The following is a 24,966-nucleotide window of genomic DNA, read 5'->3' on the forward strand; positions in this document are numbered from 1 at the left end:
GCTATAAATGAGTAAGGATAATGTTTTCATTATAACCGAATTAGATAACCGAATTAGAACAGCAGCAGCAACAACATATTTATCTTAATATTTAATTAGTTGTTAAATAAACAATCACATACAATATATTATAGAAATGCAGTGACTTAATTTATATACGAGCAGCGCACCCACAGTGGTTAGTTCCTCTTAGCTAGAAGTATGTTAAGAAGAGGAAGATGGGAAAGCAGAGCCAGGCGCATCTCAGTAAGTTCGAGGCCAGCCTGGTCTACACACAGAAACCTTGTCTCGAAGGGGGGAAGAAAAAGAGGAAGCTGGTGAGTTGGATTAGAACAGGAGACTGCTAGCTGATACAAGTACACAAATAGATGGCCAGGATGATAACTCTAATGTCATATACAGTACAGCAGGACCATGGTGGACAACAGTTAACTGAGCATTTCAAAATAGCCAGTGCGGAGGAAGAGCTAGGCTAACTGTACACTGAAATAATTCACTCTTTAAAAACGCAGTGGGCTTCAGAGATGGTACAAAGGGTAAAGCACCTGCCATGCAAGTGTGATACAGGAGCCCTGGGTGTGGTGGTGTGTACCACAAACCTAGCCTCTTACAAAGACTGGGGGCCTAGACAGAACTCCCAGAAACTGAAAATAAAATAAAGCAGATAAAAAATAAACAACTAGAGATACTGTCTCAGCAAGGCTGTTGTCTCAATTCCACAAGTGTGTCACAGCATGTTCATGTGTTCATACAAACACATTCATGTACACGTACACACAGAGTTTTTTTCTTTAATTAAATGGAAAACCTAGTATAGTAGATTTGGAAGTCAGGCCAGTATTCTTTAGCCTACTAGTAAACAGACCTAAATCTAAAGTGACTCTCAATTTGTTGTAGATGCATAGACTCCTACTGTAATTACTAAAGCAGCACACTAAACTCACAAGTATCCAATCTCTAAAATAAATCTCTACCCAAACACTAATCTTATTTGAGAAAAACACTATACGACAATCTACATAAAACATAATACCTGGCAATCATTGATACAAACATCGATAAAGGAGTGGTAAGACCAAAGAAAGTGCTTGCTGAGCATGCAGAAGGACCTGGGCTCAGATCGCCAGCACCCAGACAAAAAGCTCAGTGCATTTGCGTGGACCTATAACTCCAATGCTGGGAGGCCGAGACAGGAGGATCCCTGGGACCTGCTGGCCAGCAAGTATAGCTGAATCAGAGTTCCAGGCTCAGTGAGACACCCTACCTTAACAAATGAGGCGACTGAAAAGTCACCTGACACTGGCCTCTGGTCTTCACATGCCCACATGCATATACATGTACATACACAATCACCACTTCCCACAAATTCTCTAAGATTTACTTATTTTTATGTGAGGGAGTTTGCTTACATGTATGTCTGTGTACCATGGGTGTGCCTGCCAGAAGAGGCTGTTAGATTACACGAGAATGGAATTACAGTCAACTACGAGCTACCATGTTGGTGCCGAAAAGCAACCTGGGTACTCTTGGAAGGTAAGCCAGTGCTCTTAACCCACTGCTCCAGCCCCAAATCCTCTCTTAACTGCTGATGCCGCTTTGCTTTTCCTAAATCATAAACCTGCACAAGCAAACCAAAACAAATGTATGGGAGATGTCTCTAAAGAAGTATAAAGATATCAGTCATTATTAAAGCTTTTTAAAACATAACATTATGCTCTAATTTTTTAAATAAATGTTCAACATAATTTCTTTATGAAGTGATATACTTATGTCTTTCAGAAAGTGAGAGCCTTAAGAACAGTTTGTGAGAATGAAAATATGAAGAAATAGTTTAACTTACCTGAACTGCACAACCAAGTAAGAGTAAAAGCAACTTTTTAACTTCTTCTGTGCCTTGTTCTGAAATAAAAACACCAGTAAGTACAGCATTTAGCTTTATTCAGCTCAGTCATACACTGGCACAATCAATTCTACAGGCAATGTTCATTCACAACTTGACAAAAACATGAATTTTGTAAACAAATGGTGGAATTTAAACATGTGGCTTTTGTGTGTACAAAGTTGTGATAGCAGAAGGCGGGGCAAGAATATCCCTTTTAACAGTGCAGATAAATAAGTGTTAAGCTCAGTGTATTAACTGCATCTGCTTCTTTCCTATAGACTGTACTACACCAGCCTTCCAGATTATGCCAATATAAAGGCATTCCAGAGTGGCTGCTAATGGCTTTCTTCCTCTTTATTGTTTTCTTACTAAAATACAAATATTAGAATTCATCTACCTATATCATTTAAATATACTTCTCACTGCACAGGTTCATAAGGACATAAGAACCCTAAATTCATCATCACAGTTAATCTAATAAAATAAGCTGGTGTGGTAGTTCACACATGTACTCCCAGCATTTATGAGACTTAAGTAGGAGAACTGTACGAGCTAGCCTGGACTACACAATGAGTTCCAGGATAACCTGGAGCTATAGTGTGAGATCCTATTTCACAATAATAAATTTTAAGAAAATAAATAAATCTATGTAAAAAAACTGAATAAAAGTTATCAGTCCAGAACAAAACTGTAGAACAACTCTTGTCAGCAGCATTCAATTAAGATTGTCTTAAAATATTCAGCCAAGGAGGAAGTAGGGGATTCAGCAATAGGCAGATGCCCAGGAGGGGCCAGGACAGAAAACTCAGCAAGAAAAGCTACAAAATGGAAAGACCTCCTGAAGATCTTTGGTACAGACAACAGGAAAGAAATAAAAAAGACCACAAAAGACAGGGATCATAACTTGCTGATGCCTTCGCAGAGGAACAGCTCTGACACTGACTGGGTCATGAAAATGTCTCCAGCCAGGACTTCAGCTGTGCATGGCCATCAACCACTGGCCACAACATCCTCAGGACTTATCACGCCATTCTTTTAAATGGCATAGATGAAAATTTGTATTATTATTTGGTTCCTTACCTGCTCGAACACAGAGCAGAGAATCACCTTTAACTGCACTGTGCTCAGTGCACATATGAAAAATATATTACTACATATATTAATACAAGATGCATAATACCTTTGAAAGTTAAATATTTTGCAGAGCAAGAGGACCAGACACTAAAAAGGACAAGACAAGTAATTCAAGTGATCCATCCTCACAGATGGCCTCAATAACTGCTTCCTCAAAAATCTGCACCAGGGACAGCTTCAAAACCACTATTTAGATTGTCCAGCGTCACAGCTGTTCCAGTCAGGACTTGAGTTAAGCTCTGAGAGTGCTCTACATTCAGAGACTGGACAGCAAAAGTTATAGCTACCTTTCTTAAGACTTGAAAACATCCCAATTTCCTTGCCTCCCCCCACCCCCAAGGAAAACTATAACCCAAATCTGCAAGAAGCAACTTGCTGATTAAGAAAACCACACCCCATTCCTAAGAGGGGGTGGTTTTGGTAATTCTATAGATAATAGATGTTTGTTATTTTAAAAGAGTTACTTTCAGGAATGATAAGGAAAAGGGTAGATTACTGAATCTACTTTTAGACCAAAGAACATTAATAAGCCAAAAATCTTTCATTTTTATATGTTAATACAGATTTAAGATTCTATTTTGTTACAACATTACATAGGTATTGTACCTATGTAATTCTTAAAACTCCAATGTTTAAATTCTCATCCTTTTGAAAGCTGCTATTACCAACTGTTTAGGATAATTAAGAAATGCATATTAGCAGTCAGAATGAAACTTATGGTAATGTTGGGTACTAGTTTAGTTAATTACAAAAATGTTTCTTAGATGGATGGTTTTCAAAATCCTCAGAGAGCTACAGAATATGGCCTTTAAAGATTTTATTAAAACGTAGGCTTTTTTGAGAATGAGACAGGTCTGCTCCTGGCCACACCTCCATTCTACTTCAAAGAGCATCAAAGGCTTCATATGTGGCAAGCTAGCCACTGCCTGAGAAAATGCCCTTCCATCAGTTACAGACAGAACAATTGTCCCAATTGGACAAACTGGATGCAGAAGAACTGACTTTCCAACTTTGCAGAGGCTAGGTAGGCCAGTCCTTCAAAACTTCTGCTTCTTAGAAAAGTCTCTCAAATATTCTGAGCCAGAAGGCTAAAGATGATGCTCCAATGTTATAGAGAAATTTTGGGGGACTGTTCAGGCAGCCAAATATCTTTATAATTTCTATACTTTTGAAAGCTGCTTGTCTGTACTTTTTACATTTTTAAGTAATATTTATTCCTTCTTAAGTCTCTGATGGGGTTGAAGATTAGATAGTTACAGTTTAATAGTTAAACTTAAATTGCTTAGGATAACAGAAATTGCTAGATAGTAGAATAATTTATCCAAGGGTGCCAAAAATACAAATGTACATCTTACCTAATAATTTTCATAATTGTTATTATTACATATTGTCTACTATTCTAAAAGAAAGAGCCTTTTATTAGACTAACAGGGGAAGATGCAGGCATAAAGTTACTGTGTAATTCAAATGCTGGTTTCTGTACCCACATATCTGTATGCAATTCTTTTTCTGAGAATCTCCTATCTCAATGTTGTGTAAACACTGCTCAATTGTCCCTGATATGTCAATAAAGCAATCCCTGCACAGGGGAGAAAATAGGGCTGGACTTCCTGCTAGCTAAGGAAGGAAAAGTTAGAGAGGAAGTAAGGGACTTTGCCACAGACAGATGTCCAGAAGGGACCAGAAGAGAGAACTCAGCAAGAAAAGCTACAAAATACAGGTATTGCTGAGATGGCAGCAGGGGAGGAAGCCAAATTAGCTTAGAGGGTTAAGAATAGAGTTAGTAACTGCTCAGTTATTGTGTTGCAAAGCTTATTATTAAATAAAAAATATTCAGCAAACACAGCACAACATGTAATATTCAAAAAGATTTTCCTATTAGGTTAATGTATGATTTTTAAATCTTCACATTCAAAATTTCCTCTGACTTTTCATTAAACAATTTTTTCCAGCCATACTGTGCCATTTTTATAATTATTACACACAAGCACAAACACTCTTTTGCTTTAATTCTGGCTTCAAGTTGCTTTTCCTTCCCCTCAACTCTTTAGTGAGCCACTCCCATCACCCTAAATACATTTTACATCTGTGTGGTCCCCAACCCTAACCTGAATAATTGATAGCTCTGTATTATTACATGCCCGAGCATTTTGTACAGATCTTTGTCATATGAGTTATACGACCTCACAGTAATCTTTGGAGCTTTCACCAAACCACAAGATTCCCTAGCATACAAACCTGTCTACCCTATGACTTGGTAGTTACTTACTAAATGCATATGGAATCAGAAATAATTCCATTTTACATGCTACTCTTCCTGCTTACTTATATAACCAAATATCCTAGAGTATCTCTAAAGATTACCTAAATACGTGAATTCCTGAGTTCACTACTAATGCATGTAATTGGTAGTTTCCTCTTTAAAAACAGCTGTTTACATACTCATCTTTACTTGTAGTTTAGTTTCAACTGGGCTAGGGTTCAGGTTAAAGAAGATAATATTCAATCTGAATATGAGGTAGAAAGCAAGGATTAAGTCCTTTGCTGAAATGTTTTATATCGTCTAGTTACTCAATTGTTCAAAAATTATATTCTAGGATGTATGGGCACAGCAAATATTTGATGTATGTAAGGCCCTAGGGTCAAGTTTCAGAAACAGCAAAATACAAATAAAAATAAAATTCTAGTAAAGGAGTAAGAATTCTTTAGTTTAATAATTTAAAAGTCTAAGAAATAGTCTCTCATATTTCCACTAAGAGATAGTTGACTATAAATTAAAATGTTCATCAGTAAAACTTTTAACTTAACAGGTGGAGTACAGTTCAATGATAAAGCCTGGCCAGTAGTTAGGTCCAAAATTCAATCCAGAGGATTACAAAAATGATCTAGCAAACAAACAACAAGAAAACAACACTAACAATTTTCAAATTGTTAGAGCACTAACAATTTTCACAATAGTAAACAGGCCTATAAATATAAAATTTAACTGTCTCAACATCATTCCTTTTCTAACACCATTGCTTTAAATGAGATAATAAAAATCATAACCATCACCAAAAATTAGCAGTTGATGTAGCAGGGGAAAAAAAACATTCATTTATTGTGAGTGTGTATATCTCACCAAATATTATAAGCTTAAATACTGTAAGCTTCTTTTTCCTACAAACAGGAATATCAGCCTCAATTTTTCAGTTGAGGTTGTAGAAAAACTACTGAGAATGGAGATAAATAATCAATCCCTTGGTAAACATTACTATTATTACACATATACACCATATTATGCCGACTTAAAACTTACCAGAAAAGGGATTTTTGCCAATGGTTAAAACATTTGGCAATGACATCATAATCAACTGCTGCAGAGTCTCCTGTAAAATGATATTCAATAATTAGTAGCTCCACAGCTAATGCTAACCAGGTAACCACTCCCCAAGTTATAATTTAGGTTTTATACACTCCTCTGTGGGTATGCTATATTAAAAGTAAATGTACAAAGGATCTATTATGTCTTAAGTCTTTTGCACCTTTAATGAATTAAATAACCGAGTTATGAGAGACTTAAAAGGATCAAGTTGGGTGTGGTGGCATCTGTAATCCCAACACTCAGAGAGGCAGAAGAAGGTGAATCTCTGATTTTGAGGCCAGCCTGCTCAAAGTGAGTCCAAAACAGCTAAGGCTACACAAAGAAACCCTGTCTTGAAAAAACAAAGAAAGAAAGAAAAAGAAAATGATCAAGCATGATGGCTCACATTTGAGAAAAGTGGTGTGTGTGTGTGTGTGTGTGTGTGTGTGTGTGTGTGTGTGTGTGTTAGAAGTTTCAAGGCCAGCCTGGGTTAAATAGAGTCTGAGATAACCTCAGTGATGGAGTGAATCCCTTTCTCAAAATATAATAAATAAATAACTTTAAAAAAAGCCCTTTCAGGTCTTTTCTGAGACTGACAACCAATGACCATCTATGGATATAACCTAGAACTTCTGCTCGGATGTGGCCCGTGGTAGCTCAGTAACCAAGTAGTTTTCCAAAGTAAGGGGAACAAGGACTATTTCTAACAGGATCTCAAGGGCAGGCTCTTTGACCACCCCCCCCCCCACCCTCAGGAGAGGAGCAGTCCTGTTAGGCCACAGAGGAGGACTTTGCAGCCAGCCCTGAAGATACCTGATAAAACAGGGTCAAATGAAAGGGGAGGAGGTCCTCCCCTATCAGTGGACTTGGAAAGGGGCAGGGAGGAGACCAGGGAGGGAGTGTGGGGTTGGGGAGGGAATGAGGGAGCGGGATACAGCTGGGACACAGAGTTAACAAAATGTAACTAAAAAGAAAAATAAAATTAAAAAAAAAAGCCCTTTCAATTTATTTTGATTTTTAGATTTTTCTTACTTTGAAGCAAAATGGTTTTTTTAAAATATATTTTATTATTATTAATTACACTTTATTTATTTTGTACCCCCCCCATAAGCCCCTCCCTCTCCCCCTCCCAACTCCACCCTTCCTCCCCTTTCTGCATGCATGCCCCTCCCCAAGTCCACTGATAGGGGAGGTTCTCCTCTCCTTTCTGATTTTAGTCTATCAGTTCTCATCAGAAGTGGCTGCATTGTCATCTTCTGTGGCCTGGTAAGGTTGCTCCCCCCTCAGGGGGAGGTGATCAAAGAGCAGGCCAATCAGATTATGTCAGAGGCAGTCCCTCTCTCCCATTACTATGTAACCCACTTGGAAACTGAACTGCCATGGGCTACATCTGTGCAGGGGTTCTAGGTTATCTCCATGAATAGTCTTTGGTTGGAGTATGAGTCTCTGGGAAGTTCCCTGTGTTCAAATTTTCTTGTTCTGTTGCTCTCCTTGTGAAGCAAAGTGTTTAAAAGCATTTGTTTTTAAAGCAACCACTATTTTGTCTCTATTGTCTATATCATAACCTACCTCTGAATAAAATATTTCCAAATTCACCTTCATAAAGAAAGATTATGAAGAAAAGTTTTACCATAAAGACTTTACAGATAGAAGATAAAAACTTGCTTTGAGTAATATAAGTCAATATTGATGACTCAGAAATCCTATTCTACTGACGTGCCACGTAACATTCTCTATCAGTCAAACACTACGGCATTCTTTTCTCAGCTCTCCCAACCTACTGTTCCCCAATTCTCCCAAGTTACCCTTTCATCATGAGAAGACAAGCTCAGACCCGCTTATCACCACAGACTCACCAGTGATCTCATGTAAACACACCTTGACCTTTACCGAAGTCCAGTTATAATTCAAAATTATATAACTGATAAATAATATCATGTAAAATGTTTTTAACATAGAATGTGAATGGTTAACACAGTGTATTCTGCTACAATGGAATCTGAATTCCAAGGAGTAAGTTTATAAAAACCTTTGTTGGGGAAGATAGAAATTTTAAAAAAAGTATAAGATCATTAAAATTGTAGAACACTGTTCTTGAAATTAGTATGAAAGTTTAGTTATTACTTTATTTTAAGGTAACTCTGGTAATAACAACGTGAAGTAGTAAGGCAGCTGAAAATTACACAAAATTTTTAGAAAGAAAATTATTTCAATTTCTAGTTGGTTACCTTATGGCTACCGTAGGGTATTTTGGATTTTAGCTTTTTTTTTTAAACGTCCATCTATTTCCCTAAGGTAGTCTTACAAGTAGTATTTTTAAACATACATAACATAAGCTAGGTTGGTGGCACATGCCTACAACCCTAAACCTTGAGGTCAGAGAATTGCTACAAGTGGAAGACCAACCTGGTGTTCCAAGCTAAGCATGGTGATGTTACACCTTTAACCCAGCACTCACTAGAGGCAGGCAGAGCTCTGAGTTCAAGGATCATCTGGTCTACACACTGAGTTTCAGATATATAAGGGTGTGGGTGTGTGTATATATAAGAGAGAGGGAAAAAGATTAAAAGTTCATCATCATAATTAAAGCTTTATTGTATTATTACCAGGGCCCTAGAAATTCGCATAGCTCTAAAGATAGTCATGATCAAGATATTAAAGAAACAGAAACAAGAATATGGAAATGAACACAAAATAAACATGACTTTACTAAGAGGATCATAAAACAGGACAAGATGTACATAAACTAGTTAAGATAATTTCAACTGGATACATGTAATAAAACACATTTGTAACATTCATGAAAAGAATGGTAACATTCTTGAAAGAGAAGTTTTAGAAAATTGGGGCATTCCTTCAACAAATACTACATGCTCACTATTTGTCATATATTCTAAGCAATATATAGCAGCTAACAATACTTGCTCTGAGGAAACATGCATTTTAGAAGAATAAACAGAAAATAAATTAACAACTGCTTCAGGTCATGCATGCTAAAGATAAAAATACAGTAGGAGGGTCTGGAGAGATGGCACAGAGGCTGTTCATTCACAGGACCTGAGTTTGGATCCTAGAACCCACATCATAACTACCTCCTACGATGGCTCCTAGGGTCATCCTATTCTGGCCACAAAGACATCAGCACTTAAGTGGCACACATATACACATAAATGAAATTTTAAATATAAAACAAACAAACAAAAAGCAGGTATAAAGAGTATTAGTAAATGTGAGAAGGTTGAAATTTTATGAAGACATGCAATTACTCAAATACAGAAAATTTGAGCACTTCCAAGGATATTTTAAAAAGCAAAGTTTCATTAGGGGAAAAAAAATCAGTTCTGCCATGAAGACAGTCCAGAAGATTTAGAGAACTACAAAAATTTAGAAAAGAACTGGAAAGCATTATAGTAATTAAAAATACTATATGTGTCTTGAAGGACATTGAAAGTGACTTCATCCCTAATACCTTAGTTGCCATCACATCACATAAAATGTTTTGAGTCGTAGACTCATTTTACTTTCAGTTATACACAAACATGCCTCTACTACAGTTAGTGCCCCTAAAGACAGTGAGAAAGACGTCGCAGCTGTTCAGCAGCTGTGACCATCACTTGGTTATTGCCGGAGGAGCACATGAAGCCCCGGAGCTGGGGCAAGAGCACAATAGCCGGCTAACACTGAATAAAACCCATTGCTCCACTCTCAAATCCCAAGTCCTTGAGAAGTGACCCAGTAAGAAAATGCTTTTCTGGGGAAGCAAGAACCGTAATTGAGGAAATGCCTCTATCAGACTGACCTAATTAAAAAAGAAACCAAGAAAGAAATGAATGAAAATGAAACATAACATGCTCAACCTACAGGATGCAATAAAAGCATCTCTAAAACGAATGTGGTTAACTCTTACAGAAGACCTGAGTTTGGTTACCACCACCCAAAGCTCCGGAAGATCTAATGTCCATAAATGCCAGTCTGTTGCACATTGTTGAGATTAATGATTGATATGTGAGGGCTCGTCCCACTGTGGGTAGTGCCACCTCAGGGCAAGTAGTCTAGGATTGTTGTATAAAAGAACAAGCCACTGAGCAGAACTCTCCACGGGCCCTGCATGAGTTCCTGCCTCCAGATTCCTGCTTGAGTTCCTGCCCTAACTTCCCTCAATGATAGACTGTAATGTGGAAGTATAAGCCAAACAAACCCTTTCTTCCACAAGATTTTGGTCAAGGGTTTTATCGTTTTATCATAGCAATAGAAAACAAGTTAGAACAATATCCCTGTAGAATAAAACTGCAAAAACTCTCAACAAAACATTTGAAAAACAACTTTTTAAAAAACATCATTCATTAGGATCATAATTCAAGAAATGGCACTAAACGTAATCATCACATAGACTTAAGGACAGAAATCACTGGTCATTTTTTTTAATTGATTAACTATTTCATATATACATATGAGAATTCTCATATATATGTGAGAATTTGCCTGCATGTATGTATATGCACCATGTGGGTGCCAGAGGAGGGCATCAGATCTCCTGAAGCTGGCATTACAGGTAGTTGGAAACACCCAAGTCCTTTGAAAAAGCAACAAGTGCTCTTAATCACTGAGCCATCTCTACAACTCAAAATTCATCTTGGTAGATGGCTTTTGACAAAATAATAGTTTTTAAAAAGCTAGAAGAAACTCAGACTAGAAAATAAATTTCAATATAATAAAGGCTATATTTAACATTAATATTATATCAAGTGGAAGGGAAGAGAATCAAGGTATTTCTATCAAAAGAAAAAAGAAAAAGAGTGTCCATGTCCACTTGCTTCACTCTTACTCAAAATTGTGCTGAAAATTTATAAATAACAACAAGATGTGATGAAGGTCACAAAGTCTTCTTATTTGCAGGCGATATAACTGTACACATGGCAGACTACAAAAGAAAACTCTCAGAACGTGTAAAATCTTTCAGAAAGGACCAGAAAAAGGTCAGAAGCTCGTGTTGCTCTTGGAGAGCGCCTGAGATTGGTTCCCATCACCCACTGAACAGTTGACAACTGCTTTCAACTGGCCTGGCCCCACACAAACCAATCCAATCACTAATTACGAAAATGTCCTAGAGCATTGGTTCTCAACCTTCCTAATACAGCTCCTCATGTTGTGGTGACCCCAACCATAAGTTGACTTTGCTGCTACTTTATAACTGTAATTTTGCTATTGTTACCAACTGTAATGTAAATATTTGATATGCAAGCTATCTGATATATGACCTCCCCAAAGGGCTTGTGACCCACAGCTGGAGAACCACTGCCCTACAGGCTTGCCTACAGCCCTATCTTATGGAGGCACTTTCTAGACTAAGGTTCTTTCTCTCAGATGACTTTAGCTTCTGTGTCAAGTTGACATAAAACTAGACAGCACAGCTCAGAAAAGTAACTGATACACCAGCTTTCTCCAGTGAGAATGGCTGCCATCAGGGAACTGAGTGACAGCAAGTGCTGGAGAGGATGTGAGGATGAAGGGAGTCCTTGGTCACTGTTATAGGACCAGTGCAAATATTAGAGGGCACTGAGAAAAGTAAAAACAAAACAAAACAAAACACAATACTATACTATACTATACTACACTGGGAGGAGATGAGGAAAGGAGAGTAGGATTGGGAGCGGATGAGGGAGGAGGCTACAGCTGAGATACAAAGTAAATAAATTGTAGTTTATACAAATATAAATACATTTTTAAAAAGTGAAAAAGAATGAATACATTTCTTGGCACTGATGACCTCCTAAAATTAAACCCAAAGATATAAACAATATAAATAGTCCTAAGCTAAGAATTGATACTGAAAAGTAATATAGGGGTTTTCTTTTTTATTTCTTTTTCTTTACATAGATTTCTAAACTTTTTTCTTTATTATTATTATTATTATTATTATTATTATTATTAATCACAATTTATTTACTTTGTATTCCGGCTATAGGCCTCTCTCTCATCTCTTCCCAGTCCCACCTTTCCTCCTCTCCCCATGTCCCTCTCCTAGTCCACTGATAAGTTTGGTCCTCCTCTCCTACTCTCTGACCCTAGCCTATCAGGTCTCATCAGGACTGCCTGGGTTCAGGGAAGGGGATCAAAAGCCAGCCACTGGGTCTATGTCAGAGACAGCCTCTGTTCCTCTTTCTAGGGAACCCACATGGAGACTGAACTGCCCATGGGATACATTTGAGCAGAGGTTCTAGGTCAACAATCAATAAATGGGACCTTATGAAACTGAAAAGCTTCTGTAAAGCAAAGGACACTGTCAATAGAACAAAACAACAGCCTACACACTGTGAAAAGATCTTCACTAACCCTACATCTGACAGAGGACTAATATCCAGAATATATAAAGAACTAAAGAAGTTAAATACCAACAAACCAAGTAATCCAATTAAAAAATGGGGTACAGAGCTAAACAGAGAATTCTCCACAAAGGAATATCGAACGGCAGAGAAACACTTAAAGAAATGCTCAAAGTCCTTAGTCATCAGGGAAATGCAAATCAAAACGACCCTGAGATTCCACCTTATACCATCAGAATGGCTAAGATCAAAAACTCAAGGGGAACCTTTCTCCACTGCTGGTGGGAATCAATCTGGCACTTTCTCAGAAAATTGGGAATAGTTTTACCCCCAAACCCAGCCAGTCCACTCCTGGGCATATATCTGAAAGATGGTCAACCATACAACAAGGACATTTGCTCAACAGTGTTCACAGCAGCTTTATTCTTTTTGTTTTTTTGTTTTAAGCTACAACTATACAGGCTCACTGTTGAATGTTAGCAGACCATTAAGGAACAAATTATTTCATAAAATAGAAAAGGAAGAGAATTGCAATAAAGGCCCATTAAGAAAAACTGCTTCTAATCTAGAAAATACAACCTCTGGTCTGCATGGAAAACACTAGGGAAGCAGGTTCACCTTAGGCCATGCTGAAGACCTAGGCAGAAATATCAAACTTCTGCTGCGGTGCTATACTTAACCTTCCCAGAATTCCTGAACCCTGGGTGCAGTCTTTTATAGAGTGCAACCTATTTTTCTTAACTACTCAAAAAAGTGTATTATTTCCTTTTAGTCTTTCTGTGTTCTTATCATGTTCTCTATGATACCTTAGACTTCATTTTTTTTTTTTTCCTGAATCACCCACATACTTACTTCCCACTGTGTGGCTGACTTCTAAGTCTTTTCCTTCTTTCTTTTAGTATTTTCCTCTGGACAGCAACTGAGATCTACAGCTTGCCTGCCCTGGAGTGTATTTCTTTTAAATTCTTAATTTTACTGAAGTTTCCATTTGAGTCCATTCTTAAGCTATTGTACTAATGGGACGAAGAAACCCAAGAAGTCTTGAGACCTTGATTTCCCTGGCATCATCTGGCCAACTTGAAGGGATACCACAAATATCTTGTAACACTTCCAAACTTATTCTAAGAAAACAGTATTATCTCAAAATCCAAACCAGATATGAACATAAGGAAAAGAGAAAATGATAAAAATTTCTGGTTAAGATGACAGAGTTTGGGTCAGGTAGTGGTGGTGCATGCCTTTAATCCCAGCACTCAAGAGGTAGATCTCTATGAGTTTGAGGCCAGCCTGTTCTACAGAGTGAGTTCCAGGACAGCCAAGGTTACACAGAAGAGGGGGAAAAAAAACAGCAGAGTTTTAGAAGGCTCCACAAACAGACAAAATGAATGAATGAATGAATGAATGAATGAATGAATGAATATCAGGGCAACACAAAGAGGCTTTATCCCAAAGAAAGAAATGAAAGCAATAAAAGTGATGCATTAAAAGGAAAGAAGAAAGGAAGAAGAAGGGAGGGAGGGAGAAAGGGAGGGAGGGAGGGAAGAAGGGAGGGAGGGAGGGAGGAAGGAAAGAAGGAAGGAAGGAAGGAAAGAAGGAAGGAAGGAAAGCTAAAAAGATATGTTATAGATTTTTTTTTTTTTTTTTAAGCAGAGCTCCAGCCCTCTCTAACAGGGTAGGCCAGGCAACACTGGCAGTCATGGGCCAGTTTTCAGAAGCCTTAAATCTATCAGGAGGAAATTGGTATGACATTAATTCTACCAGCATGGTGGCCCAGCATGAGAAAAAAAAAATCAATTTTGTCGCTTCTTACTGTTAGCCAGGGCCATGCTATTTTGTATATGCCTCAATGTTGGCTGAATTGTGACAATCCCAGTAACTACAGTAATGGTTTCTAGAAGCACATTAACTTGTTACTCTTGCTCTGTGGACTCAAATAATGATGAGCCAGAAAAGATGTTTATCTATCACCTAATCTTCTTTAGCTGATCACTTACTGGTTACTCCTAGCAATGTCCCATCATGGGCTGAAAGGGGAAACTTTCAACCTCCTTCTCTACCTTTCCCCACAATCCACTTTTCTGGCCTAAAACTACCCTAGCTTGTAAATGGATAACAGGATGATTATTAAGAGACTCCTCCCTTCCCCCTCCCAAAACAAAGGCCTCTGCTGTCTTCAGTTTGCTCAGCCCTTGTCTATCTTTCCTTCTCGTTGACTTTTCATCTATATCTCAAAATGCTATGACCAGGTACCATTTTGAGGCCTGCTGTTTGAGACTGCTACTCTGAGGCCCTCAAAACAAAGAGCCATTACAGCTATGGGAGCTTGAGGACACCCAACCACAGTGGCTGTGTGGGGCAGTCATGAGAGGCATATATATAAAGGGGAGAGTTGGACTTGGTAAGAATTTTTAGCAGCAGTGGGCTTAGGCTATGAAAAACAGAAGCACTGGTGGCTTTTCACCAAGTCCCACAACCTGGGGTTAACAAAGAAGACTAATTCCTGCAAGTCTGTGGTCACTAAAGGGCTTATCTTTCCTACCACATGTGGGTCTAGATCCAGCCCATTACTTCATTTGCATTTATTTTTGCTTTCTTACAGCACTTAACTACATCTCCTGGTTTATGTGGGACTAGAGAATCTAACCCAGGATTTGTGTATGCTAGGCAAACATTCTAACAACTAAACCACATCCTCCCCTTAAACTTTTAAATATTCATTTTTTAAGTTTATGTGCATGTATGTGCCCATAGGAGTTATGGGCACCACACTTATGCAGAAGGCTATGGGAGACAGAAGGTCTTAGAGCCCCAAGTAAGATTGCGGGCAGTTGTAAGGTGACATGCAGGTGTGAGCAACGTAGCTCAGGTCCTCTGTAAAAGCAGTCGGCCTCTTCATCTCTACGCCAGCTCTCCAGAGGCCCACTGCTCAGTTTCTGCAGCCTCCTCCTTCTTTCACATCTCACGCTGCTTCTGGAAGTGAGGGCACTAAGACGGCCATATAGAGTAACAAGAACGCTCAGTTCTACCTCTCCAGGGACATCTCAGCAAACTGAGGAACACTTTCAGCTTTGATAGAAAGAAATCTTGGGTGCAAAAATGGAGGGAGGCCTTCTCTGGAGCAAGAAAAAACCTGGAAGGCTATAGTTCACAGAGCTCACTGCAGAGAAACTTGTAAATGTAGCAAGGAAGGACAAAGAAACATTGGCTAGAACGACAGGAATGACAAGCACACCAACTATACCCCACCACACACACCTTGCAGACCCTTGCAGATTGAGGGAGTCAGAGCAAAGCTGCCTTGACTTTTTGCCATTTCTTTTAACTTTTTTTCAGTATGTTTTTCAGAATGTGTTTATTATTCTTAGAATTATTTTACTTTTTGAAACATTTATGGTTTTTTTTAAATTGTATTCTAAGCTTTACTTAATTTCATTCTTTCTGTTACAAGACTTCTTTTCATCCCTTGCTCTTAAAAAATTGTTTTTCCTTTTTATCTCTATCTTACCTTTCTTCATTTATCCTTTTCTTGACAGTATCCTTTAGTTTATAAATTTATTATTACTCTTACCCTAGCTTTAAATTTCATAATTAATATAAAATTTACCATTTCCTTACCTACAGGTATTAGTGGCATATCAATTATTGTCATTTTTTATTTGGTGCATATGCTTTGTCTGGGTGTGTCAGTTATGGCAGTTTGCTTTCTCCTCTCTGAGAACAAGAGATACTGGGCACTTGAGAGAAAAAGAATCCCAAATAAAGAGATACCAACCCTGACAAATGTATAAGTTGCAAATTGGAAGCAAACTATGAAAAAGTAAACAAGACCCTTCCTGTAAAAGCTGACATTCAGGGGACAGTTATGATGGCCTATGTCTTTAATCACAGTATTCCAAAGAAAAGGCAAAAGAACTTCTCTAGTTCTAAGCCAGCCTGATGGATATAGCGAGCTTCAGACCAATCTATACAGTGAGACCTTGCCTAAAAGTTTTATTAAAATGTGTTAAAAAGAAAGTTCACAATCAATTCACTGAATGAACTAAAAAATATAGAAATGAGTGAAATGTGAAACAACAAAACAGTTTGGTTTAAAAACCATCAATAACCTCAAAAGAGAATCAAACAAGCAGATGAGTAAAGTACGGAGGTAGATTCAGGACAACAGAGTCTGCAGCACAGGTGGGAACCTAGCAGGAAAATGGATAACACAGCAAACTAATAACAAAAATGAACCCAGAAAGGCAAAGATGTAAAAAATTTAGTAAAAAAACAAACACCTGAAAAATAAAGAACACGACAGTGGATAGCAGACATCAAGGACTGATGACAGAGACAAGGAAATATTACATCCATATACCAAAGAACAAAGCAAAACAAACAACAACAACAAAAACCCAAAACTTTTAAGACATTTGGGCCACAACCAAGAAACAAAACCTAAGAATCCACTGAGTACACAAAAGATGTCAAAAATGCAAACTTAAGGCATAGAAAGCAATTTAAAGAAATTAGTAGCAAAAAATTCCAATCCAGGAAAACATATGAATATCCAAGAACAGGATCCATTAAGAACCCTCAACAGACATGACCACAAAAGAAATTCTCCATGACGTTATAATGCTAAAGCCACAGAATGAAACAATTTCAACAGTTGCCAGAGAAGAAAGCAACTCACAAAGAAAAACTCATCAGGGAACACGAGGCTTCTCCGTGGAAAAGGCAGAAAAGTGCACAACACATTCCACCGCCTGAGAGCAAAGAGCTGCTAACCAACATGGCCATATCCAGCACAGAGAATAAAAGTGTTCTAAGAACAGCGCAGACTGAGGCTGCTACACCAGCACTGCACAAGGTACTAAAAGAATCCTACAGTTAAAAAAAAAAAAACAATTTTAGATTTTAGGAAAGAATACAATGTAGAAGATAAACAAATGACAAAGAGAAAAGAATAAAATATGTTCAACTCAGTAAAATATCAAGCCTCTAAAATATAAACAAGAGAAAAAGAAAAGAACAGTGTCAAACCAAAGAGGAAACAAGTTTGTAAGAGTCAGCAAACCAGTCAGTAATACAACCAACTGTACAGACTTAATTAAAAGATGCATTCCAGGGCTGAGAACACAGCACTTGGACCTGGGCTCAACGTACAGTATCAATACACAATACAAAACAAAAATAGCTTATTATATCTATAAAAACACAGCTTATTATATCTAAAAAAAAGACAAAGTGAAAAGATGGAATTAAGTGAAAGCTGAGGCAAGTAAGAAAAGCAGTATGTAATTTTGACAAGAGTTGATATCAAGCCAAAAGGAATCAGAAGAGATAATGAACATCACTATAGCAAAGGGGACAATCAGTCAAGAATATACAATTATAGGGGCTGACGAGACGGCTCAGTGGTTAACAGAGCTTGTAGAGGACGCGGGTTCAGTTCCTAGGACCCACAAGGCAGTTAACAATCTCCTGTAACTCTAGTTCTAAGGGATCTGATGCCCTTTCCTGACACCCATAGGTACTGCACACATGTGGTACACAGGCTTAAATATAGGTAAAACATGCATGCATGTAAATTAAAGTCTTAAAAATTAAGAAGGACTGAGAGATGTCTCTGTCATTAAAAGCACTTGTTGCTCTTGCAGAGGGCCAATATTTGATACCTAGCACCCACATGGTGTCTCACAACCATCAGTATCACCAGTTCCAAGGGACCTGACACCTTCTTATGACCTCCTTGTACACTGGGCAGGCACACGGGAGACAAGAAGGCCTATAATATAGCTTGATCTAAAGAAACACTGGTTTGATTTGACAAATACTTCGTAGAGTTGAAAAAGCAACAACAGAGAAGCTGGAGAGCCTGCTCAGCAGTTAAGAGCACTTGCTGTTCTTGGAGAGGACCTGGTTTTGATTTCCAGCACCCATGTGGCAGTTCACAACTCTCTGTAACTCTAGTTCTTAAGGATCAAATAGCTTCTTCTGGCCTCTGTAGGATACATGGTACACATACACTTATATTCAGGCAAACACTCATATGCATAAAAGAAATAAATCTTTAGTGTAAAAAAATCAAGAAGAATGTAAAAGTCCCAGTAACTACTTAGAATTAATCTATTCTAAAGTTATGGCACTATGCTACAAAAGCAACTTCGGCCATTGTTAAGTATAATGAGATTTCAAATAAGTTTAATTCAGAGAACACTGAAGAAGAAGTGGCAGAAATATAAGAGCCAGAGGATTTCAAAAGCTGCCTTGGGGACACATGATGGCTGCTGTACTCATGAACTCCCTGCAACTATGTTAACTGCACAAGGCCAAGCCAACAAGACCAGGCAACATTCTAGCAGCAGCACTGTCAAGGGAGAGAAAGACTTCCACAGGGGTGGAAGAGCAGAGCAGGCCAAGAGTGGGTAGATATAATTAAGATACACTGTAATTATAAAACAAAAATAAAATATTTTCCAAAAGATATTTAAATCAGTAATTACGAGGGAATGCAGAAACAATGATACAGTTCTCCAAAAAAAGTTTATATTCATCTACACCTACTACTATCTCTTCAAAGTATATAAAAGAAAAGTTGATAAATCCTTTGTCTTACAAAAGCATTTAAATTCATCTTTCTCAATACTAAAGAGACAAATTAATAAAGCCATACTAGGTAATTAGCTGCCAAGCTAGGTCAGTTGATAAGGCATGGGACTCTAAATGCCACAGTTGAAGGTTCAGGCCCTCACATGGGGCAGAGTCCATTTTTGTCTGGGTGAATTGATACATTCAACTCGAATTTTGAGCTGGGCATGGTGGCACACGCCTTTAGTTCCTGCACCCAAGTAGCAGAAGCAGGCAAATCTCTGAGTTCAAGGACAGTCTGGTCTACAAAGCAAGTTCCAGGGCAGCCAGGGCTGTCTCAAAAACAAACAAACATAAACACACAAACCAAAAAAATGTCAAAAATTAAGAAGCATACAAACTAAATTTTCTGAACAAAAAATTTTACTTAAAAAGCTCTGTATATTTAATTTAAAAGCACCCTCCTCCATAAGTCGTAAATGAAACAGAACATAGCATAAATCAGAAAACATTGAAATAAACATTTAAAAATTGGTTACCAAACAAAAATTTGTGCAATGACAGCAGTTTCAAGAAAATTAAGAATTAAGGTTTGTGGCTGGAGAGATGGCTCAGAGGTTAAGAGCACGGGCTGCTCTTTCAGAGAACTCTGGTTCATTTCCCAGCATCCACATGGTGGCTCACACCATCTGTTATCCCATTTCCGGGGAATTTGTCTCCTTCCAGCCTCCATAGTCACTAGGCACGCACATGGTATGCAGGCATACTTGCAGGCAAATATCCAGACATTGAAAAATAATGTTCAGAATTAAGAACTAATATATGTATCCAACTTAAGTTAAAAAAGGCATACATCAAAAATGTTATTTAAGTAGGCTATGACATTTATGCAAGTTCTCAACAAAGAATTAATTTTAAAAGTATAAATAATTGCATTATAAATAAAATATTATTTTAAACAGAAAAAGGCCACTTACCTGGTAATAACATTTTATCTGTTTCACCAAAATGGATAGATTATGAATTCTAAGTGAAGCATCATTGTTGACTTTTTTATTTACTCTCTGACTCTCCGATTTAGGGTTACTGAAAGAAATTTGGAGGGAAAAAAATTTTAAATTATACTGAAACACAATTAAAAATAAATGTAATGGTTTCTTTTAAAGATTATTGATTTATTTGTGCTAATTGGTGATACAAAACAAAACTTTCTTATATATTCTGCTCTTCTAAATAATATCAATACATCCAATATTCCAATATAAGCAAAATATATTTGAAATCAAAACCAATATCCCTAATTGTCATTCTGTCACTTTTTATTCCTAAAAGAAATAGCCTCCTAATTCCATCCTCCCAAATTAAATCCACTTAAACAAAGAATTCAAAATATGGGTTATTAACCCAAGAGTTGTTATTTGTCCTCACTTGGTAATGTGGATTATAGTTCATGAGGAAATATCCCAGAAAATTTTACAAAATGAAGTAGATGACAGAAATTGGTATTTTTATGCAAATTTTGTCAACTGAATGAAACAGAAGGATATATATTTTAAAGGAAGAAACACTGAAGTAGAAAAATAGTTAAGATATAGTTAAAAATGAGAAACTGAAAAGTGGGTCTAGTGCTGGAGAGACCACAGTAGTTAGGAGCACTGGCTGTTCTTCCAGAGAACCATGATCTGACTCCCAACACCCAGTGGTGGCTCACAGCTGTCTGTAATTCCAGTCCCAGGGGATTTGATGGCCTCTTCTGGCCACTGCTAGTACCAGGAACACACATAGTACACAGACTGTAACACAGAAAGGTAATTCTGTAAGAGCAGAAGGTAATGGGCAAAACGTAACTTATAAGCTAATTTATCAGGGCAAATAAGACAACCTGGAGACAGATAGTGATCACTTAATGAAGAGCTGAGTCTAAAATGTCATAAAGCAGCCTGCTGAACAGTTGGCTGGGGGAAAAATGTAATGGTTCTAATATCCACCCTACAATAAAAAAATTACTAAAAACAACAAAGAAAAGTGATTCATGACCTTGAAAAAAATGAAAGCAGTCAAAACACACTTAGAAATGAATGAGAAAAAGAGAAGTATCGGATTTTAAAACAGCCACTAGAAGCCTCGGAGGGTGGCAAAATAGAAGAGCCCTGGTGACAGTGCTGAGGTCTAAGAGTCAATACCACTACCACAGGTGGGGGACAGCACAAAAATAAACACGATAAAACTATCTAAAAACATAAGCCCTGCACAGGTCCACTCCAATGGGCAAGTATCGATGGAGAGACGGGAGACAAAGTGCAGCTGAGCTGTTTGTGCACTGAGGGGAAATATGGAACTGGAGGGGTGATAATGGTGAGGAGTCTGTGCAGCTGTGCTCTGTCCTGATATCTGTGGCCTTTGTTGCCACCAAAGACCATCTGGATGCTGCCTAAGACCATGCTGATGCCCAGGGTCAAACTAAGCTGAGTTGCTTGTGCTGCCATCTGAGGCCATGGTGACATCCTGACCTGGGCTGCAACTGAGGGCCATGTTGGGTTCTGTGGTCCTGCTACAAGAGATGTCTGTGTTGATGTCCATGGCTTGAGGTACCACCAAAGAACATGCAGGTATCTATGTTCTGGGCTGTCACCTGAGACCATGTGGATGTCTGAGCATTGTGCTTAGCTGGTCCTTACTTGCCAGCCACACTTGGGACAGTTGCCCCTGCCCCTCACCTGGGCACCACAGGAGAGCTGGCCTTGGTGGCTTGGGTGTGGGAGAGCTGGTCCCACCCCTCACTAGCTGTGGCAACCAGGAGAGCTGGCCCTGTCCCACGCCTGGACAGCACAGGAAAGCTGGCTCTAGTGGCGTGGGTGTGTGAAAGCTGGCCCCAATGCCCAGCCCTCACTGGGTAGCACAAAAGAGCTAACCCTAGTGGCATGGGGGAAGAAGGGCTGTCCCTGGGGTATGGGTGCAGAAGAACTGTTGGGCTGACAACTCAGCTATCACCCATGCCCAAATTCTAGGCTTTGAACTGGGCCACCCCAAAATCTACCTCACCTATGAGCTGCTAGAGTGCATGAAGGAACTAGTCCTGCAGAACCAAAACTGCAGGATCTCCCTGACTCCTGGCAAAAGCAGGATATCCAAGAGAAGTCTCAATGAGGGCCCAGTATCAATGGTGCTGTAGAAGTCAGAGGCCTTGAGCCAGATCAGTGACTCACTGCAGTAACATTTCCAAGAAAGGTGTCTGGACAGAAGGGGGTACTATGTAACACAACATGGCACACTGCAGCTTCCAAGCTTCCGCAGTGACACTTTTTTTCTTTTTTGGGGCGAAGGTGCAAGGGCAGAGAAAAGATATGCAGAAACAGAGATAAGTGGGATTGGGGTGCATGATGTGAAATTCACAAAGAATCAATGAAAAGTAAAAATAAAATAACTTAACTTTAAATACATGGAAAACATAAGCAACACTGAACACAGCCAGTATTCATGAAGCGGACACAGAAGTATGCTTGTACCATTCAGTTGACCAGAAAGTATCAACTAACAAACTTCAGATAAACAAATCCTCACATAAAACACTAGTACCATAAAGAGCCATGACAAAAATGTCTCTTTGAAATTTAATAACCCCATGGTAATGACTCCCAATAATAAAAATAATGAATAAGTATATGAACAAATTCAATGAAAATACAATCTCCTTAAAGAATCCTAAGAAAACAAAAACAGATGAATGAAACAAAAATGAAATAGTAAATCAACACAGTATATAAAAGTAGAATTCAACAAAGAAACAGAAATACAGAAGAAATCACAATTTGAAATGAAAAACACGGTAAGCCAATTAAAAACCTAAGCCCAGCCAAAAGAACTGATCATATAGAGAACTTATATAAAAAAAACACATAATAGGACTTGAGAATAAGGTAAAGGAATGGTTTAAAGTTAATGAAAATTTTTAAAAAATATAACAACAGAACATACAAGATTTGTAGGATATTATAAAAAATTAAATTTACAAGGTATAGGCTTAGAAGAATAATTCTAATGCCAAATGCATAGCAAATATTTTAAGAAAAATATCAAAGAAGAAAAATTTCCGTATCTACGTAAAGAGATGCCAATTCAGGTACAAGAGGCCTACAGAACACCAGATAGAACTAGAAAAGAATAATCCTCCACCAAAGCAAGCCATGCCATGGTAAAACAATAAATACAGAGAACAAAGGGTACTGAAAGCTGCAAAAGAGAAAGCCTAAGATACACACAAAGGCAAGCCCATTAGAGTAACAACTGGCCTTTCAAAGAAAACTTAAAATCCAGAAGAGCTTGAAGCAATGTACTTCAAGTCCTAAAAAATCAGAGACACCAAACCTGACTAGTACTGCCAGCAAAACTACTTGTCACAATGGAAGAAGAAAGAAACTTTCCATGAAAAAAAAAAAAAAAAAAAAAAGCAGCCTATAACAATTTTTTCAAACACTAAGACAGCACTACCAAGGAAATGGAGAGAATGCATTAAACAGAAGAGATTGATAAATCTAAAAACTTACACAGAAGAATAAAAGATGTTTAAGCAAATAAAGACAAAGAAATACAACAAAATCAACAAGATGAAAGGAATTAATACAAACCTTTCAATAACTGAATATCAAGACTCAACGTCCCTATCAGAAGATATAAACTTGCATATTGGATCAGAAATCAGGACCCTCTGTCTTTCCTCCAAGAAAAATACCTCACCACCAAAATTAGATACCACCTTAGGATGAAAAGACGGACAAAGGTATTCAAACTAAATGGAATCAGGACAAAATAGAGCAACACATAAAAGCCACTTCACAGAGATTAAGAAAAACAATCTATCAAGAGGACATTATCATTCTAAACATATACATACAAAACACAGTTGTACCCAATTTCATAAAACAAAACTAGATTTAAAAATCAAGATTAACTCTAAGACAGTAATAGTAGGTGATTTCTATACCTTACTCTCAGGAAGACAAGTCAGCTAAGCAAAAACAAACACAAGAAAAAAACGAATAGAGAAAGAATAAAGCTAAATGACACTATAGATCAAATTTACAGGATTAACAGAGAGCTATAAAACATTCATTTCAAATACTGCAGAATAGCCATTCTTCTCAGCAATCCATGGGGCTCTCAACATATAAAAAAATAAAAGTATTTCCATTATTCTATCTCACCACAAAGTTATAAAGCTAGAAATCAACAGTGGGGAAAACCACAGAAAAGGCAGCCCCAAGAGAGAATTCACAACTCTAAGTGCCAAGATCACAAAAATCAGAAAAATCTCAAATAACTAACTTATAAAGACATATTCTCAAAGCTTTGGAAAAAAAAAACAAAACAAAAAACAAAAGCAAGGTCAAACCAAACTCAAAACTAGTGGACAAAAAAAAAATTAAGTAAGATCAGGGCAGAAATCAAGTAACAATAATAAAGGAAAAACAGCTTTTTAAAAAGAAAACAATCAAGAAAATGAAGAGTTGGTTCATTGAAAAAAATAAGTGAGACAAACTCTTAGAAAAACTGACAGAGAGAAAAGACCTGAACTAACAAGATTAGAGACAAAAAGAGAAACACTAGGACGATAACAATGATATCATGGATATACTGCAAAAACTTATAGTTCATCAAGTTGGAAAACCTAAGAGAAATAGATGAGTTTCTAAATGTATATGAACTACTAAGTA

At 37.8% G+C, this 24,966-nt stretch overlaps 1 protein-coding gene across 6 annotated transcripts in view; it reads right to left on the reverse strand.

Moving 5' to 3' along the window:
* Ccdc88a (coiled-coil domain containing 88A) overlaps window positions 1–24,966 on the reverse strand; it is a 127,177-nt gene that overhangs the window by 74,481 nt on the left and 27,730 nt on the right. For all 6 annotated transcript variants that reach the window (XM_055628904.1, XM_055628905.1, XM_055628903.1 and 3 more), the window contains exons 3-5: window positions 20,233–20,341; window positions 6,315–6,384; window positions 1,841–1,899 (exon numbers count right to left, since the gene is read on the reverse strand). In XM_055628904.1, the coding sequence (XP_055484879.1) occupies window positions 1,841–1,899; window positions 6,315–6,384; window positions 20,233–20,341 (238 nt within the window). The remainder of the gene's footprint in view (window positions 1–1,840; window positions 1,900–6,314; window positions 6,385–20,232; window positions 20,342–24,966) is intronic.

The sequence above is a fragment of the Psammomys obesus genome, unplaced genomic scaffold (genome assembly GCF_907164565.1).
Source record: "Psammomys obesus unplaced genomic scaffold, mPsaObe1.curated_primary_1811, whole genome shotgun sequence".
Taxonomy (NCBI): domain Eukaryota; kingdom Metazoa; phylum Chordata; class Mammalia; order Rodentia; family Muridae; genus Psammomys; species Psammomys obesus.